The following is a 20458-nucleotide window of genomic DNA, read 5'->3' on the forward strand; positions in this document are numbered from 1 at the left end:
CAGGACTCTCTTCCTCTGGGTACGATTGAAATTCAGACAGACAACATGTCGGTGGTCTGGTATTTGAACAAACAAGGGGGAACCAGGTCTTACCCTGTTTGTCACGAGGCTCTCAGAGTTTGGCAGTGGGCTTTTTCCACCCAGTGCTTTCTGTTGGCAATGCACATCCCGGGGAGATCCAATGTGATAGCAGACAAACTGAGCAGGGCAATCTTGTTGCCCCATGAGTGGTCCCTCAAGAAAGAAATTGCGGACAGGATATTCCACATGTTGGGCCAGCCTTGCTGCAACCGTTTTGCCAGTCTCATTAACACGAAATGCAAAAGCTACTTTGCCCTGATTCCCCCTCCTGGATTGGCCTCCGGGTCTCCTGTATGCATTTCCACCAATCCCTGTTGATACCCAAGGTTGTACAGAAAGCAAAATCCCTGGGAAAGACCATCATTCTAATAGCCTCTCATTGGCCTCGTCAGATTTGGTTCCCCTTCCTTCGACTTCATCTTTTTGAGGATCCTTGGATTCTGGACCCAGTTCCAGACCTTTTGACACACCCGTCAGGGGACCTTCATCCCTCTCTGCAGTCCCTGAAGCTGACAGCTTTGCTGCTCCAGTTCCCATCATAGCCAGGTTCCATAATGTTTCCAATAAGACAAAACAGATCCTTTTGTCCTCTCAAAATCTTCTACTAGAAAGCTATATCTTAGCAAATAGAAGAAATTTTCTGTATGGGCCTCTAAACATAATATTGATCCTTACCAAGCTCCTATGGCCTCCATCTTAGAATTCTTGACTATGATTTTTAACAAAGGAGCTGCAGTAGCAACAGTTTGGATTCAACTGGCTGCTATTTCTAATTTTCATCTTGGATTTGAAGGATTGAATATCATGTCTCACAAGTTATCCAAAGCCTTACTCAAAGGGACTTTTCATATTAGACCACCTGTGAAATCTCCCTATTCTCCATGGAATCTAAATTTTATGCTTTCATGTATAATTCTTTCGCCATTTGAACCAGCTTCATCTTGTGATCTCAAATTTTTGTCTTGGAGACCATCTTTCTGGTAGCTGTTACTTCTGCCCGCAGAGTATCAGAGCTTCAAGCTTTATCCATCAAGCCTCCCTATTTGATATTTCATGCTGACAGAGTATCACTTAGAACAAATCACTCATTCTTGCCCAAAGTTTGCACTGAAACCAATCTCAACCAAGTTATTGATTTACCAGTTTTCTTCCCCAATCATTCTAACAATTTAGAGTATATGCTGCACAAACTTGATGTTCACAGACAGCTCAGATTTTTTTAGATAGAACTAAAGATTTCAAGAAATCAGACCAGATTTTTGTTTCATTCTCAGACTCCAGGAAAGGAAGACCAGTGGCTAAAACAATTTTGTCTAAATGGTTATTTGATTGTATCACCTTTGCCTATTCAGCTGCCAATATGCCTTTGCAACACAAGATTAAAGCTCACTCAACCAGAGCAGTTTCTACATCATCTGCCTTTTCTGCCAGACTTTCCATTGATAACATTTGTGCAGCAGCCACTTGGTCAAAACCTCATACCTTTATCACTCATTACAAAGTTGGCAAGGCCTCCAGGGACAGGGCCTCTTTTGGATCCACGGTCCTGAGAAATATACTCTCGTGAGCCACCCAAGATTGATGGTGCTTGGGACGCTACCCATCAGTAAAATGAACGGCGAGATTGAACAACTTCACATAAAGAAGTTATGTACTTACCATAACATTCCATGTGAGTTGTTCATCTCGCCTTCATTCTTACTTCCCTCCCTCCTACCCCCTCCTGGGCTGATAGATGACCGAGATGCTGGCTCCATCCTGGTTGCTCAAACCTTCTATTCCTTTTTCTGGGAGTGAAAGAATGACATATGGTATTAGTATAAGCAGCAAACAAGATCTGAGGTATTTCACAGGTGCATCATGGGATAGGGACTTGGCCTCGAGCTATTTGAAGACCTCGAGCTTTGCAATTGGCTGTATCGGAGCAGAGGGATCGGCTCCGAACCCATCAGTAAATAACGAAGGCGAGATGAAGAACTCACACGGAACGTTATGGTAAGTACATAACTTCTTTTTACTAGAGAATGGAAATCAAAATATAAACAAACCGTGTTTAAAGTATTGATTTATTGTAAAAGAGATAAAAGAACTGGATGAGGAGATCTTTAATATATATAATATAGGTTCATACTAGGCTAACTGCTCTTGCGAGCCATTGTAAGCCTAGCCAGTTATCCCTTGTGAGACTCAAACCCTGCACCTTGTGTTTGTAAGGCAAACACCTTAACATTAGGCCATCCTTCCAACTGAGAAGGAGGAAAATTACATAGAAATAAATGGAATTTGTGTGAGCAATACATGTAGAATAATGTACAAGAGGAGGAATGTGGTTTAAGGGAAAGCAAGACTTGAGCAATTTAATGTTGGACTGAATGATAGTTGTCATAAAGAAAGAAAGCATATATAATGCATAATGTATGCAAATGGAGAAAAATTTTAATATGTTTTTTCTTTTCTTTTAAAGTATGTGGACCTTTCTCTTAAGTGATAATTTACTAAACATACTTAAAAATTTGAAATCTGAATCTGTCTTGTAGCAGTTAACACGGTCTTAAAACAACAGTTTTTCAGGCATATGATCCAGTTTTCATTTCTAGCTACAAAACTAACAATACTAAAAGGTATGTATTCAGGAAAACTAATAGGGGAGAGACATATATACATTAGTCAATCAAATATTATTAGACCACCATATTTGTTAGTGGCAATTGGGCATGGACATGTTTCCTTCTTTCCTGTCCTGTTTTAAGGAGTACAAAATGAGGAGACATTTCAAATTACTGAGTATGCCCTAATATGAGGGAAATAGTCTACTCTGGGAAAGGAGTAAGAATATCTCAACAAAATCTTGTGCTTTTGAATTGAAAGCATGTTTGTAAGGGTTGAGACATACAAGCTACAGAAATCTGACTGACGCCTTCTTTGTACAAAGCACAAAATGGCCTCTGAAGGAACGGTTGTTGTTGTTCTTCTTCTTTTGGCTTTTCCCAGTAAGGGGTCTCCACAGCGGAACTCTGGTCCGCTAATGATTGGCAGTAAATTTTTATGGTGCCGAGGTGCTAGCTCAATGCCCAACCTTCAACGAAGGCACGCCCATTCACGCATGTCTTTCAAACGCCACTCGACCATGGGGAGGACATGCAGACTCCACACAGAAGGTGCTTCAGCCGAGAATCGAACGGGAGAACCTCTTACTGTGAGACAGCAATGCTACCGCTGCACCACCGCGGCTTGGCCTCTGAAGGAAAGAAATGGTGGAAAATTAGCGTATTGGAATTCAAATTTCTTAATGAAGGATAAGATGAACTCTTTTGTCAGATAAAAAAGAACTGCATACGATCAGTTAAAGAGGTGTTTAAAAAAGGATATAACCATAAACAGAAGCAAAAAGAGACATGAAGATGGTGTTGGTAGCTAAGTAGAGTCAGTGTTTTCAGCTACACCATCGTTGCAGCTAAAGTAAGCTTTAGTAAGGAATGTTGTCATGGGAAACGTATGAGCAAAGATGCAGATCTGGTTTAGCCAATAATGTTGCTGTAAGATCTGTTCTAAAAAGGTTAGAAAAGTGTTATGCTGGTAATAAATCTTACCTATTTTTTTGCTGCTGTTTTATAGAGGAGACTAGTGTCTGCCTTGTATTGTTTCACTTACAGAATCATCAGCTCCAGTTCCAGTGCAGGGATCTTGCCATTTTTTTAATGATGAATCTGAAACTGCCTCCATTCGACAGAATCTGTTAATGTGGTATGATCGATGCAAGAGGGATCTACCGTGGAGGAGACTGGTATGTTTAGTTATGTTGCTGTGTTTTCTCCCCATGTGGATTTGTCCAAGAAAACAACTTTTGTTAATGTTCATTTATGCCATGGATAGAACACTAACTATGACATTGGTCGAGATGCCACTCGTGACAATAGCAATTCTGGTTCAAACACGAACCTAAGGTACAAAAAAGGTCAGTGAGTCAGAAATAGACACTTGCATTTCAAGCATGGTATTTCTACCTCAGAGGGCACCACTCATTAAGACATGGACTGTAAAGGTGACAGTCTGTGACCGGAGGCACAGTATAAATGGAGTAGATGTTCTCAGAACATACAGTAGATCATACGTAATGCAGACAGACAATATTGTATGTCTGTTTTTAAGGGAATTAAGCACAGAGGAGAAATCTCATACATTTGCAATTTGATGAGCACTGGCTCTTTCAGATGATTTCGAGCTACACCCCAAATTTCAGACAAGATCAGGGTGTTTAATCTTTTATTATTAAACTGAGTGAGTATATGTGATGACAATTGATAAAAGAGGGGTATAATAGCGAGTTGTGGGAAGTTACCACACACAATTATTGCATTTGTTTTGGTAACATTTAAGTCTTGATATTGGCTTTACGTAGTACATAAGTCAAGTTAACCTGAGCAGTTGCATATAAACTGGTACAAGCGTGAATGAAATCTGCCAAACAGGTAGGAGACCTTGAGGGTATCACTCTAGGGGATACTGTGGTGACGAGAATTATTGTGTGGCCTATTCTGGAGTTTTAAAGGCACAACATTTTTGCATTTAGTGTTTTTCAAAATGAAGTTCTTTTACAATGCATCCATTTGCTTGTATGGTACATATGGTTGTGTGCATACAATTTCCTTGTGTAGTACACATGCTAGTATGCATGCAATTTGCTTGCATAGTACATGTAGTAATGTGCATACAGTTTCTTTGTATAGTACGCATGCAAGTGTGTATGCCTGATGGTGGCCTGTTTTCACTATGCATGCTGACACCAAAGGGCAAGATGTAAGCATATTAGTCTTGTGACTGTCATGTCTTGATGTGTTAGTCTAGTGATGCTTTATCTCTATGGATCTATTAGAGGACTGAAAGATCTTTGAGACAACACTAAACTTGTTAAGTGATTCTTGGGGAATGCGGACTAACAGTAGGAGTGGTGGACAGTGAAAGGCCTGATAATACAAAGCCATTGCCAGAGTCAAATAAGTAATTATGACTAGTAAAGCCATGCATTCCATAATCTTAATACATAATGGTTCTTATTGGTTCTTTTCATTTTATGTCAGGAGAGGTGTTAAGGTTGTCTACTGCTAACAAGCTTTAATCTGTAGTCCTGAGTTTGATTCCCTCAGTATTCACTTGCAAACTGTATAACTGCACAAGTTACTTCAATGGAAAGTGCTTCCAGCTTACTGTTAAAAAGAGACACTTGTATTATGTGGGACTATCTGGTTAACTAATAAATAACAATGCAACTGTTTTTTTTTTCTTTATCCATTTTGCTCTTCTGACATGCCCACCACTAAGCCTTCTTCACTGGACTCATCCCATTCATTACCTAATGCTAGTGTCCTTCCAGATATGTTAGAGAAAGAGTCATTCAGAGGAACTGTCATGCTGTAGGCATCAGGGTGTTTGTGTACTCATCTGTTTACCAGTAACAGAGGCTGCTTTGTTTTTTTGTCCTAACCTGTCCTTTTGGTGGTGACATGAGCACTTGCTTAACTACAGGGACCACCTGCTTCCTTCTGTCACTTATGCATACTCCTCCACATGCATGATAAGGGCTACCGTCACCAGTTGGGAAGGGCCACCAATGCCCTCTCTGCACTTTCTCCCTCATTTCATGACATGCCATTCACCAGCAGAGGCTATTTCCGCTACTCTGGGAATGGGACAGTCATGATCCATCAACTGCCTCCCCTTGGATAGACACACACATCCTACCTAGCTATACCATCAAGTGCTCAATATGCTAATTGAACTCTACTTAACTGGGATGCAGTTAGAATTCTATCCTGTTATGTCACCAGCACAGGCACAATGTGTATATTCACAAATATTTTAACCCTTGTGTAATTTTCAAAGGTAGTTACAGTCTTCACAAACTAGTGTACCTTGTCAGTAATCTTTACTAGACTTAATATTATGGTAGAGACTGAAGCAGTTATTAGCAGATGTGATATAAACTAATTCTGAAATATAAGTGTGATTTTTTTTTTATTTACTACTGGGCAGTTGTTTTATCATTTTTTTTTTTTTTTTTGCTTCTTTTAAGGCCGAATCTGAACCTGATCTGAATCGGAGGGCGTATGTAGGTAATTAACACACTGCTTCTGTAATATACAGTAATTGTTATTTATTTTTGTGTTTTTTTTTATAGCTGTATAAGAACACTAGACAGTAAAGAGGCTTTTTAAAGGTACAACCCAAAGAGTTTCTGATAACCATAGTGCACCAGTTACAAAACGTCATTACAAATACAGCAACATCACATGCTTATGTAACTATTATAACAGCACTGCATGCATGTTTAAAAATTTGATAATATCACTTATCTTTAGGATAAACTATTACAGAATTGTGAACACAGTAAGTCATGATGAGTTACACACGTGGACAAAAGGAGCAGTAGAATAAGGTGAAAGCTCAAAGCTAATTTATGACCTTTGGTGGCATGCTACCTGATGTTAAAGGGGAGTGATTTGGGTCTATATCACAACGTCAAACTTAAAAAAGTTTGATTGTTGTAATATCGAACCATTATGTTCGAAACCCAACAAAACCGAAAGCACAGAACAGCGATTTTTTTCCCAAGGAAAAAAAATCGCTGTTCCGTGTCAAAAAAAAAAGAAAAACTTAACCTTAAACCTAAACTGAAGTGGGGGGCTTCGCCCTCCACACCTCCCAACTTCTTGCTTCTTAAATATACCAACCCGAGATCGCACTACAGTGGAGGAAATAGCAAAGCCCTGAAAATGGCCCACCAATTTTTTTTCCCCAGGAAAAAATTCGATGTGCCGTGGATTCGCTATTTTCCACTTTCAGACTTTAGGGTTCAATATTACAACATTCAAACTTGTTTTAGTTTGAAGTTGTAACATAGACCCGAGTGTTTTCCAGAGCTGGGGCCAAAGACATAGTCAGCATCATCTCTGACTGTTTTACTGATCATGGACCTGTTAAGAATAAAGGAACAATTTTTATACCCCAACACCCTTGTAGAAGGAAGCAGTGGATGGTTAGCTGGATATGGAGAACACTGAAAACTTCTGTGCCTCACATCACCTGCAGCACTGATGCTTTGGTAGGAAGATGGTCTAAAGGTGTGTGTGTTTCTGTGTATGCAAGTGTATATCTGTCAGTATAGATATACATGCACTTATATATATAACGTAGTGTGGTGGTTTTTGCTAGTGTCTTTTCTCATAAAGATGTAAATATTATGCAGAATGTAAATAGAACTTTAGCTTTAAAAATTAAAAATATTCTGTGTAAGTCCGAAAATTAAATGCTGCCTTAAATGTTTAGGTACTGTTTTGTGTTAGGCAGAGAGCATGTCTGCGTTTTTCAGTTAATAGAGCCAACTATGCAGTTATTTGTCCACTCATGGAGAGTGGTGGTGGTGGGGGGGTGTACCTGAAACATTGGTTCAGGGTGGCGTGCTGCAGTAAGAATAATTGCTTTGGATTGTACCTGAGAATATCTGGATATCTTCCCACAAGGGAAGAGAGCTACTTGTAAGCACCTGTGTATGTATGTATGTATGTATGTATGTATGTGTTTGTGTATGTGTGTGTGTCTATGTGTGTATATTGACATATATATTTAAATGTTTATATGTATCACACTTCTGTTCTGAAGACTGTAATGTCAACCTTGTTGCCATTTTGTCATGTACTATACTTTTTCAGTGGTGCTTTGAGTGTGTATATTAACCGCCTTTCATTTTAAAAGTGAAAACCTGCTTGTCTGGAGTGCTGAGGATTTTCCCAACACACACACACACACACACACACACACACACACACACACACACACACAAACCTAAGTGAGAATGTATACAAAAAAGTAAGGAGTAATTAATTAATAATAGATGCATAAAAAGATGCTGGTATGTGAAAGAAGAGTATAAACCCCTGAGTGGCATTTAGCTTCTAGAAGCTTTTTTGATGTCCAGCTTATAAACCTATTCTGGATTTGGCCTAGAAGCAGTTTATATCTGGTTACACACAAAGGTACATCTATGTAACGTTCTTCTGTTCTAGAAATGTGTCACCTCTCTTACAGTTGGCTTTGGCGAAGATATTAACATTTTTTAGAGTTACTTTTGCATGACATTATAAAATTTGCAAGTGCAGTGTGCTTAGCTTTTCCTCAGGAAAAAAAAAAATTACCAACTCAGCCCAGAGTATGTCGTGATGAATTATGAAATCGTATGGTACATCCAGCAGACCTGGTTGTAATTTATGAACGGTTCATAGTTAGTGAGTGCAAGATCATGCTTATTAAACACCAACTACTCTTAGACATTTAAAAGATTTAAAGAGCTATGTGAGTAGAAAGAGGGTGTGATTATATACTTTTTTTTATAAAACGTTTTATTAAATGTATTTCATTGTAGTACATTCCATTACACCCTATTTATATGCCATCTAATCTAATGTCAGTCATTCAGCATTTGTAATGCAAATAGAGGCATAGCAGCTGTAACCATAGGTGGAATTTTCAGTCTGTTAATATTGAATCCCATGTAGATAAACAAACCCAAAACCAGTTCCTAAAGGAGTGGCAGGGTTGGGGACATTTTTTAATAGTCATATCTAAGGGGAGAAGTTTTAAGCCACCACTGCCGAGGAAAGAAATGTACAGAAAACAAGGTACTTATTTTCACTAAAGATAGTTACTGTTGCCAGTGCTGTGGTCTGAAGGGATAAAGCCCTGACTATGTCCCAAGCCACTCCAGTTAAATTAGTAGCTCAGGTATTTTGGCTGTGGCAGGACAAGATGGGCATGCATATCCTGGGGAAAAAATGAGGGAGGTGCACATGCTCACGGTACATTGCCAGGGTTGGACTTCGCTGGTGGAGATCAGGAAATCACAAGGTGCTGCTTGATCATGAGTGGGGCATTTTAGTGATATTGGGCCCTTGAGGAAATGAGGGGCAGTTCAGCCCTGATGCTCATTGCATCTCTCAAACTCAAGGTGGTACTGGGCACTTTTAGGCTCTGGACATGGGTCAGGTATATGCAGAGAGAGGCTAAGAAGGGTTTGTTAGACCCAGTGTACAAGGAGAGGAACTGTGGGCTGCTGACAGTAAACTGACAAAACCCGGGGGGTGAGAAAAAATGGTTACTGTAAAAATATAAGCAATCCATCATTATTTAAAAAAAAAAAACTGAGGAAAATTACAAAAATGCAAACCATCTAGATGGGTGAAAAGAGTACTGTTAACTTTGGCCGGTAAAAAGGGCTTGAAGTAAGCTTTCAGGAAAAATCAGTTCCAGTGAATGCTGTTATGCTTTAAAGAGTTTTGAAGTATAGCTACATTAGTGGAATATCATGTAATCTATCAGCTGCAGCAGTCTGTCACTTAGTCTTTGTGGGGGGGGGGGGGGACTTGTATTGTGTGTGGTGACAGAATTTACCTAGGACTTATTCTGACTAAAGAGTATATATTTTGAAAGCCCCGAGATTAATAGAGGACTCTGCTTAAGCCTCCATCAATAATCCTGCAACTTGCATCTTAATGTCTAGAAATATCAGTACCTTCCATCTTCTTTGCTCCTTAATTAATATAGCTAGACTGACCTTAGATAATGTGTGTGTCATCTAGCATCCATTAGGAAGAAAGGAAACCGAAGGTCCTCTCTTCCACCAGAAATATATGATTGTTAAAGAAAGGAGCAGAAAACATTGTGTAAACTGACCTTCTGATAATTGCTTTTTTTTGAAAATACATTTATTTTATCTAGCATACATATATACTAAATTCTATTATATATTAGGCTGAACAAGTTAAGTATCAATACAATTAGGAACACAATTAGTACCGACATCCATTAATATTGTTGAATACTTATCTTTCCAGACATACATAGATGAACAACAATGGAATATGTCTTTTTGCTAATAATAAGTAAAATCATGTAAAACATTATCCAGCCATTAACAAAAAGCACGGGAGCACTCCCAAGACTGACCAAGTAAATCCTCATAAACGAAAATCACCAGCAGAAGTACCAAAGGTACCTACAATCAGGAACAGTTCCAATGTAGCAATCTCCAGCACACAAACAAATGTATAACCTCCAAAGGTTTATTGTAGAACAAATAGGTAAGTGCTTTCACCCGACTGGGCTTCCTCAGACCTTAATACACAGATAATAAAACAATAGTTTATACCATTACAGCTCATGACCGCATATCCTTTAATTAAGGTAAAAGCACATTTCCATGCCAACCCAGTGTATACCTATCGTAATGAAGAATAATAAAAAACATAAATACGAGCCTAACTTAATAATTCTAAAAAATGAACATATAAAACAAAATACTATAATATAAAAAAAAATATGATAAACATAGAAAAATTCCAATAAACACATTAACATATCTAAAATGTATGGATGCAAGTTAAAAACTTCTAATACAAAACATATCAATAGACGAAACTTAAAATTATACATTCAGTTCCTACATCTATATAAAATATTCATTTAACAATTAACCTTCTTTCCCGACATACATATATGAGCAACAGTGGGATATGTCTTTTTGCTAATAATAAGTAAAATCATGTAAAACATTATACAGCCATTAGTTAAGTAACATTATTAACTGGTCCAACATTGTTCATTACTTAACATACTAAGTAGAATGTGAAAGAAATAATCTGTTATTTATTAAAGGGTAAACATTCAGCCATATAAACCCAATACCACCACGTACACTTAATACAGTCTTCCACCCACTGACAAATTACATTTCAGTTGCATCTTTGTACACTTCCATATAGCCATTTATACACATACTTCCCCCATTATTTTTTTCCTAGTAATGACTACCCTGCCGCCTAACTGAACCATTACTTGGTTAGCATTCCTAACTGTTGATAATAGACCTTGATTGTTATCTTTTAGTATACATATTTATTTTTATTTTTCTGCATTCAAAAACACTAAAAATAACACTGCTTGGTCTAATTGAGTACAAATATTTTTTCATATACCAATAGCATAAACATTTTGGTCAATCTTTTCTTTTTTCAATACTCCTGACAGTAACCTCTCTATATCCTTAAAGCTTATTGGACATGTGTGTAACCAAAATATGTGTCCTTGTTTCCCTATTATCTCTTCTTGTCAACTCCAACAGTGGAGTCAGTGTTCAGAACCATCATCATCCTAATCAGTCCCCTTTATCCCATTTTCTTCATGGTATCAGAGTGTCGTGTCAACTGCCAACATCCCTCTTCATTCAGTGCCATTGTCCTACCTTCTTTGACAGTCATGCCTGACTATCACAGGGTTTCTCTCACACAATGCGTCTATCTCTTTGCTGGACACCCTCGTTTCTTCTTAGGTTCATAGGTAGGTACTAGGCTATCTGCCGGAAGGCATTTATAAGCCTAGCCAGAATGTGTTGGCTTTTGCCGCCTCCTTAGATTAGTTCCCTGTGCTTCTGTCCAGCAGAGCCATTGAAGTGATCCCTGGGGTAAACTTTCTGTTTCCCATCCACTCGTCAAGATTTTTTGCCTACTTCCTGTCTGCCCCAAATTTTCTTCACTAGATTGTGTTCAGCTTTTCTGCACATGTGCCCAGACCACGGTATTCTGTTCTCTTTTACCTTCTCTGCAGTTGTAGCTACTTTGGCTTCTGCTCTGATGTCCTAATTTCTTTGTCTGTTGCACAGTGAACTTCTTATCGCCCATCTCAGGCACTTCATCTTCATCACCTCTAGAGTCCTCAACAGCTCTGCCTTTACTGTCCAGGTTTCTGCACCATATGGGAGTGCTGATTGCACTAGTGTTTTGTATGCCATACTTTTCAGCTCCATTGGCATGCTTCTGTCATACATTACCCCTGCCACTCTGAGCCAGATGGCTGTCACCCTGTGGTTCTAACTTTTACCTCCTCACCCTTCTCTTCAACTAACCCTCCCATATATGTGAAGCTGTTAACCTGTTCCACTGTTTTTCCTTCTATCTCAATTTTCAGCTTCTTCTGATTTCCCCCATTTGCTGCCATTACATCTGACTTATCTGTGCTCAGTTTCATCCTATGTACCTTCAGTGTTGTATTCCATTCCCCTGTCATTTACTTACTCAGAGTCTGCCTGTAATGCCACATCAACTGCATACAGCAACTTTGTTGATCTGTCCCCTCCAACCTGTTTGCTAATGTAGTCCATCCCCAGTATGAACAACAGTGGGCTCAGAGTTTAACCCTGATACAGACCCAGTCCCACTGGGAAACCCTTTGTGAGACTGAACACTGCTCGTACTTGAGTCTTTGGGTCGTTATACATAGCCTGCACTAATTCTACCAATGTTTCTGGAACTTTGAACCACCACAGGACTGCACAAATCTTCTTTCTTGGGACCTTGCCATATGCTTTCTTCAAGTCTAGGAAGGCCATGTTGGACTCTTTTGTCATCTCTAGCTTATTCTCAACTGTCTGTCTCACTGCAAATGTCAAATTGGCTGTGTTGCATCCTTGTCTGAATCTAAACTGCTCATTTACCATCTTATTTTGTACTAGTATGCATATTTGTTTATAAATCATGCTGTCCAGAACTTTCATTCAGTGTTACAGCAGTTTGATACCTCTGTACTGCCCACAGTTGTGGATGTCCCCTTTGTTCTTGTACACTGGCACTAATATGCTTACTCTCCAGTCATCTGGGATACATCTGTCCCTCCATACTGATTTGAGTACCCTTGGGAGCCATTTCTTCCCTACCTCGCTCAACATCTTGATCAAATCTGCTGTGACCTCATCTGAGCGTGCTACTTTCCCTGATGTCATTTTCCTTTGTGCTTTTCTTACTTCTTCTATGGTGGGCTTCTCCTCTTCTTTAATTGTAGACTATGCCTGGGGCAGTACAGCTTCTGTTGGAGTTTTCTTTATTCAGAAGCTGCTGAAAGTACTTCTTCCGTCTGCCTTTGATTTCCTGTGAACTGGTGAGAAGGTTGTTACTGGTATCCCTTATGAAGGATGTTTGACTATCTTCTTTATCTTTCAATCTTTTTGCCTTGCAAGCTGATAGTTTCTTTTGTGCCATCTACTGAACCCCTTTCCAGAAGCTGGTAGTGCCTCTGATGCCTTGTTCTTTGCTGTTGCAACTCCTTTCTTAGACTGTTTGTTAGCCAACCCCTATTCCTTCTTAACCTGGTCCATCTTTTCTATCTCCCACTTTTGCCTACACTACCAGTTTCTTTTTATGACTTTCTGCACCTTTACATTCCACCACCAACTTTCCTTATGTACCTTATTTCCATACCTGGCTTGGCCATATACCTGTTTTGAAGTCCTCATACATGCCATATTGAGGTGCTGCCATTCTTCAACTCTAGCTATTTTCTGTTCTTCTGAAGGTGCTAGAGGCCTGAGTAATTCCTTGAAATCTTTTGGTTTCTCTGCAGTCAGCTTCTAGGTCTTCAGCCTAGTCTCTGTTGACCTTTCTCTGGCCACTTCTTGCAGCTGATTGTGGCAACCAGTGATTATGGGCTGACTGTTTCACCGTGGATGACTTTACAATCACTGATTCTACCCCAGTGCCCTTTCCTTACTATGAGGAAGTCTATCTGAGTTGTATATTGGCCAATTTTTTTTGTTTTAAGCAAGAAGCATTTTTATTAAGATATCACTTATGACATATGCAGTCATACATTTATATAAATTATAACAAACCATATTGACATATTTTCAGTTGCAAATATTATACATCACTTATAATCTATTCGGTCATTGTCAGTCAAACATTACATAGATCACTGAAATCCTACCTTCTTGTAAACCTCATTCCTTATTCCTCCTCCAACATTCTGCAGGTATTATTCCCACAATTCTCCTACCTTTTTCTAAAGATCCCATTTCCAGTTGTTTTATCTCTGTTACTATATTCACTACTTCTAGTAAAGTTGGCTTAGACTTTGATTTTCATTTTCTAGTAACTGCTTTTTGGCAGTCACCATACTTAGACTCAGCACTTTACTATGTCTAGGCAATTCCAATTCTGTATCATAGCTCAAGAAAATCATTTCCTTAGTTATACCACTTTGCTCACACAGTATTTTTGATAGAGTAGTCTGGAGGGAATTATTAAAGTGTGCCAACTCATTACAGTCCCAAAAAATATGCTCCCAATTACCTCTTTCTTCCCCATTACACATCCAACATTTGCTGTCTACCTGAGAAAAAATTATTTGGTGTCTAGTTGGTATATAAACACTTCCATGGAAAGATCATAAATCATCTAGACTTTGTTGCATATGTGGGAAACGTACATATATTCCCCCATTGTTTCTTTGTGAATTGCTGACAGCCTCTCCCCAATCCTTTCTAACCTCCTCTGATTGATTCTTATAATTATCATGCAATGTTTTATATGCTGTACTAGTAATGCCTTTTTTTAACAGCAGGCTCTGTTCTATATTCTACTAAAATCGCTACCAGTGATGATCTTTTCCCAAGGGTCTCCCTATTTCTTTCTCTTTGCTTATAACTCTGATTTCAATCCTTGATAAGGAAGTCAGTCTCTAGTCTGCAGTCCAAATAAATTATTGGGCTCTTCCAATTCTGCTATCTTTCCTTTTCTAATGATTTGCTCTCAATACCTTGTTTTTTTGCCAGTTTTCTTCAGTAAATTCAGCTCCCTCCTCCCTATTGTCTGTATCCCTAATTGCAGTTATCCCTATCAGCAGAATCTCCTTTCTCCATTCCCATGTTGGCTTAGGTCTTAAAATACTTTCTCCTACTTTATGAATGTAATGTTTTGTATGGTTATTGTTCTCCTTAAGGATCTGGATCCAAAATCCCAGTCTCTTTGTTTCTTCAGCTTCCGTCCATTTCGTCATCATATCTTTCCACTTTACATTATAGCTTTCTGCTTGTGCTGCTTGTGTATAGGAACCTTAACTGTGTAACTCTGAAATACTCCTTCAAATCAGGTAATCCCAAACTACCTTGTTCTGTAGGAAGAATCAGCTTGACTATTGCAGTCTTCCCCTCCCAGATAAAATCCTTCAACTGTTTATTAATTGCTATCCACAACTTCTCCTGTGGTTCATAAAAATATGCCTGACCTGTGTATAAAACTAAAGGGCCTAAAAACATGTTTGCTGTTCTTATATGTGATCTTGTGACCATCTCTGTCTTACTAAATCATGTGTTAGACACCATGAAGCCATTTGCCAGGCAGAAATCTAGAATGGCTACTCCTTTATTCATGTTGCCCTACCCATGTGGGCCAAGGCGATCCTCATATCCTGTTCTGTCTGTCCAGATATGTGTATTCAGGTCACCCATTACCAACACCAATTCATGTTGCCCAGCTTGATATAGTAGGTCCTGCAACTGCTGCCTGAATTTCTATCTTAAAACTAGAGTCTGCCATGAGTGTACGAATAATTTTGATGACATCCCTTAATGTCTTCTGAAGTTTGTCCCTCACTACAATTCCCATACCATTTTTAGTTTGTCCTCCTCCTGTGTAGTAGACTCTGGACTCTAAGCCAAGTAACTTTGCTGCCCTACCTTTCCATCTTGTCTCCTGGATACATAGGATCCAGCTTCCTCGTTATCAACATGTCCTCCTCTTCCAAGATGCATCCTGTCAGTGAACATACATTGATTGTAGCAACTCTTAGTTCATGTTTAGCAGGTTGATTGGTTTTATGACTAGCTTTTATTCAACAGGCTAGTAAGGACACATACACCCCTCCCACCATTAGCATGGATGTCTTGTGTATGTTGGAGTAGGCTGGGTCCTCAATCCACATATCACGGGCAAATACTCATGCCTATTTGGGAACATTAGTCAACAGTTTTTAACACCAAGTGGCTAGCCTTGACACGATGTGCAGACTGTAATCTCTAATTGCCAGTCTTGAGGATACTGCACACCACAGTTGATGCCCAAAGCAAAAGTTGGTCTGTACAACTGTTTCCCTTTAGGGCACCATCTAGAGTCTATGCTGCTGCCCACAACTACATTCTTGGGTGAGTTTGAGGTGGAAACATTCAGTATGTTTTTGGGAGGTGGGAGGAATTCCAGAAAGACCAAGGGAGAACATGCAATCACCATACAGGCATTAGCCAGAGGTAAAAATTTAATCTTGTACCCTTGTGCATGGGAGGTGAAGACCTTAGCAATTATGCCAACTGGTGTGTATCAGTGTTCAAAACCATCCTTTTTTCAACATCTGTGCAGAGTATAAAAATGTTTGACCAGGGACTTCTGTGTAAATATTGCAAATCTTTGTGATTTTATTTTATTTTATTTATTTATTTATTTTATTTTTATTTTACATTTGTTAACCGGGATGGTCCGACTGGGCACAGGTCCATTTTTAGCGGAGGTCCGGGGAGAAAAGCTCCACAGTAAGTAAAATTTTGCACAATATATTAAAATACAGTATACAGAGAATTTTCAAACAATATGTTAAAATACAGTATACAGCAGAAGATGTAAGACCTATATATTCAGGAGAAAATAGTTACACATGGTTAATAACAGAATAAGTATACAAATTCAGTCAGCATTAGGAGAAGACGTAGACTGCAATATATATTACATTAGGTATATTAGGAAGTAAGGTATATAAGTGGAATAATTTGAGGACTTATGTAATACATGGTTATAGCCACTTATTCTTTAAGTGTGTTCTAAGTGAGTTTTTAAAGTGAGAAGAGGTAGGGGCAGAAATCAGAGCAGGAGGGAGATTATTCCAGGTTCTAGATATGGAGTGGGAGAACAGTGCTTTTCCTGCAGTATTGTTAAGTCCTAGAGATACAGAGGAGGGGTTTGTTGGAAGATCGGAGAGGACGATTTGTATTATAGTGGGTGAGAAGTTGGCCTAGTGCAGGGTTTTTTTCTGAATGTGTTACCACATTGTAGGCAATGAGTAATTGGTGATAGGTCAGGTTTTCTAAGCTGGATAAGAATAGGGGCAGCATACATTAGGGTAGACAAGAGGTGAGTTTGGGCTAGGGTAATCCATGCTTGTTTTGAGAGGGATTTCCTGTGCCTATATAGTGTTCCCATTTTTTTTTATGGACTTTTTTGATAGTTTGTGAAATGTGGACGTCAAAGTGTAGATTTTTATCAATTTCAATGTCTAGGAGTTTGGTATGGTCAGAGGGAGAGATAATAGTGCCATTTTTGGAAGAGATAGTGAAGGATAGAGGGGTGGAATTTTGTTGGGGTGAAAAGTAGTAATTTGGTTTTATTAGGGTTTAGGATAAGTTGAATCCGAGTGATCCAACTTTCCACAGAGCTAAAGGATTCCTGGGTGAGTTGTTGTAGGGTGGGAAGTGATGGAGCTGAACAGATAATAGTTGAATCGTCAGCATATTGTATAAGTGAAGCATGCTGTGTGGTGGTATGGTGATTATTGGTAAATATGGAGAAAAGAAGTGGGCCTAATATGGAGCCTTGTGGTACACCTGTGGTAGTTGGGAGTAAGGAGGATAGTACACTTTGCCGTTGGACAGATTGTTGCCTATTTGACAGCTAGCTTTTAAACCAGGCTATTACGGAAGGAGCAAAGGTTAGAGATGTCAGAGATGTGGCATTTCTAGGTAGCAAGCAACTCAACATTCACATACATTCATTTGTCTAACTTTCCAGTGGAGTATTCCACTTCCATTAAGTCTTTTCATAGCTGCCTTATTCAAGTCTTTCAAATCCTTGCATCCTTTACTTACTAAGTATTTTATCACTGAATGATAACCCCTTGCCTCTAAAAATAAGGGCATACTCATAGGAGTGTCTTCCTTGATGACTTCTTTTAGTATATGTGCTTTTGGATGCATTGCTAACCTTTGTGAACCACTTAAGAATAACATTAGGTGTTTACTTTAATGTATAATATATTTAGTTTTGGTAATTGTTTCCTTAATATCAGTCTTTTGACAAGTTTTGGACTGCAGCTATATTAGTGATTCATGAAAAATATATGTCCAAGTAGAGTTTTTACTTTTGCCTTATAAGTAGTGTGATATAAATTTATATTTGTAGAATATGCCTTGGATGGTTGCTGTGTGTTCTGTCCTGCCCAGAGGGATATAATTTAACTGTTGATTGTGTGTTGTGGCTATTTGAATTGAAAAATGTAATATGGTTTGTGACCATCAATCTAAAGTGACACAAATGGCTACTCCGTTGTCAGTTAACAGGTCATTGGTCTTACAGCTAAGCTTTTCATAGGGATTGTAGTCCAGGAATCCACATATAGGGATTATTATGCATAGCTCAGCGGACTCTGGATGATCCTAGTGTGAAGAAGATGGCAGATCCAGGTTTCCATTTTAAAAGGCAAGCTTGCGGAGTGATTTCTTTCCTCTTCTCTGGTAAAGAAAAATAAAGTATCACCATATCCATTATGCAATTTGCATGCAGTTATTTAATAAAAATGTCTGTCTGTCTCTGTCTTCCACTAGTTGGAGCCAAGATTTATTTATTGTTGGATGGGTAGTCCTCCTGAACAGAGTGTTAACAGATGAGACCTTCCTTATAGCAATGGAGCCTCCAGGAGTGCACATAGTACTCCTAAAGGGGCATTACTAACTCTTTGTACAGATGAATAACAAAATCCATTTCCTTTTGCATCTCAAGATGGTTGCAGCTTTCTGAATGACCTTCACCCAAGTCCAAGTCTTTTTTTTTTTCTTACATGGAAATAAAGTGCTGTTGCATATTTGTTGTTGACATTACTTCTGTTGTAGCAGGTATTGTTTTCCTAGGAACACTGGCTTACAACAGGTACTTATCTTAGCAGTAGTTTACACTTTAATGTTTTGAGCTTTTTGGTATCATTTCACCCAATGTATGTATTTTTTCTTCTTTTTTTACGTCTTCTTGAATAGTTTGGGTATCTGAAATAATGCTGCAACAAACCCAGGTTGCCACAGTAATTGACTACTATAACAGATGGATGCAGGTAAGCACATTTGAAGTTACTGATTTGTGTTAACTGTTATAACATTTATTTTTTTATGAAATATAAATATTTCTTTATGTGGTCATGGGATGGGATGACAGAATTTTAGTTTTTGTTGTTGGATGTTTAACACAGAGACCAAAGAAAATCTTATTAGATATTTTGTGATACTCTAGTTTGCCAGAGGGTGTGTGGCTTTTGAAAGCAATTTATGGACTTTTCTGAGGACACAGTCCACAGAGTGTATCATACTAAAAGTTTATCTACCTTGCCACATCTGGCACTGGGTTCTGAGGTATCAGGCTGTTGAAGTAGTTGTAGGATTCTTTGTTAATGAGTGGAAATGGATAGTAGAGGTGGTGGAAGCCGAAGAAATTCTTTGGAGTTGTACTGACTCCTGGAGTATGACTTAACATTTCCTATGTAGAAAAGCATAGGAGTCATGATGGAATTTGTATGTATAATGCATGTATACAATAATGGGAAACATTATAACGATATTTCTTTTTTCATTATTACTAATGTATGTGAGCTCATGTTGCTAGTCAATAATTTCTTGAATAAAGTTGATTAACAATTTTCATATGTGGACTTGGAGACAAGTTTTACTAATGAATAGACTTATTCATTAAATATGTGGAATGAAAGGTGAATATTATCAAATGTGTCAGTGGCATAGTTTATCAGATATAAGATAAATGGGCAATGATTGCCAGCTTCGCAACAGAGAAGAAATGAGCATTGACTGCACTTCCTGCAACCTTGTCTCATCTAGTGAGTTGAGGCACTGAAGAAACTGTTTGGGAGGGATGGAATTGAATGTTCAGTGTTTGCTCATCTGTCTTGGTGGTGGTGATTGGAGTCCTGCCTCAGGCCAGACACCTACAGAAGGCAAGGATTTGCTACTTCTGAGATTAGGAATTTTTGGGAGTATGTCACCTGCCAAGAAGTACTCAATATTGTACAGGGGGGGTGGGGGTGGGTGATTTTTAAAAACGCTGCCACAGTAAGAAAAAAGTGATATATTGTACCCTCCAGCCAGCAATAGAAGAAAAAGGGAGTAGATTATTGGAAAAAAAAAACGTACACCCATACAGCATGACAGCCACTAGTTCCTCATCTCAGTCCCCAGCTGACTTACATGGGTTGATACTGGGCTATCAATCTGCAGACTGTTGCATGTCTAACCAATATTTAGAGGTCAAATCAAATCCTATACCTTGTATCTGTGAGGTAAAGCTTTAACCCTAGCCCTATTTACTAGGCAATACGTCTGCACACTATCACAGAGCTATTCAGTAACCAAACAATGACCAGAGGTTAGAATCAGACCCTGTACTTTGTGTTTGTGAGGTGAAGACCTTAACCATTACACCAACCCCACCTGCAGCTGAACAAGGATATGACTGAGTAGATC

At 38.8% G+C, this 20458-nt stretch overlaps 1 protein-coding gene across 2 annotated transcripts in view; it reads left to right on the top strand.

The window, feature by feature from the left end:
- The window catches only part of MUTYH (mutY DNA glycosylase), a 372894-nt gene that overhangs the window by 43007 nt on the left and 309429 nt on the right, over positions 1-20458 (top strand). For both annotated transcript variants that reach the window (XM_044085888.1, XM_044085887.1), the window contains exons 3-5: positions 3735-3865; positions 6152-6191; positions 18968-19041. In XM_044085888.1, the coding sequence (XP_043941823.1) occupies positions 3735-3865; positions 6152-6191; positions 18968-19041 (245 nt within the window). The remainder of the gene's footprint in view (positions 1-3734; positions 3866-6151; positions 6192-18967; positions 19042-20458) is intronic.

Source organism: Protopterus annectens, chromosome 10.part0 (genome assembly GCF_019279795.1).
Source record: "Protopterus annectens isolate FY-2018-M chromosome 10.part0, PAN1.0, whole genome shotgun sequence".
NCBI lineage: Eukaryota > Metazoa > Chordata > Ceratodontiformes > Protopteridae > Protopterus > Protopterus annectens.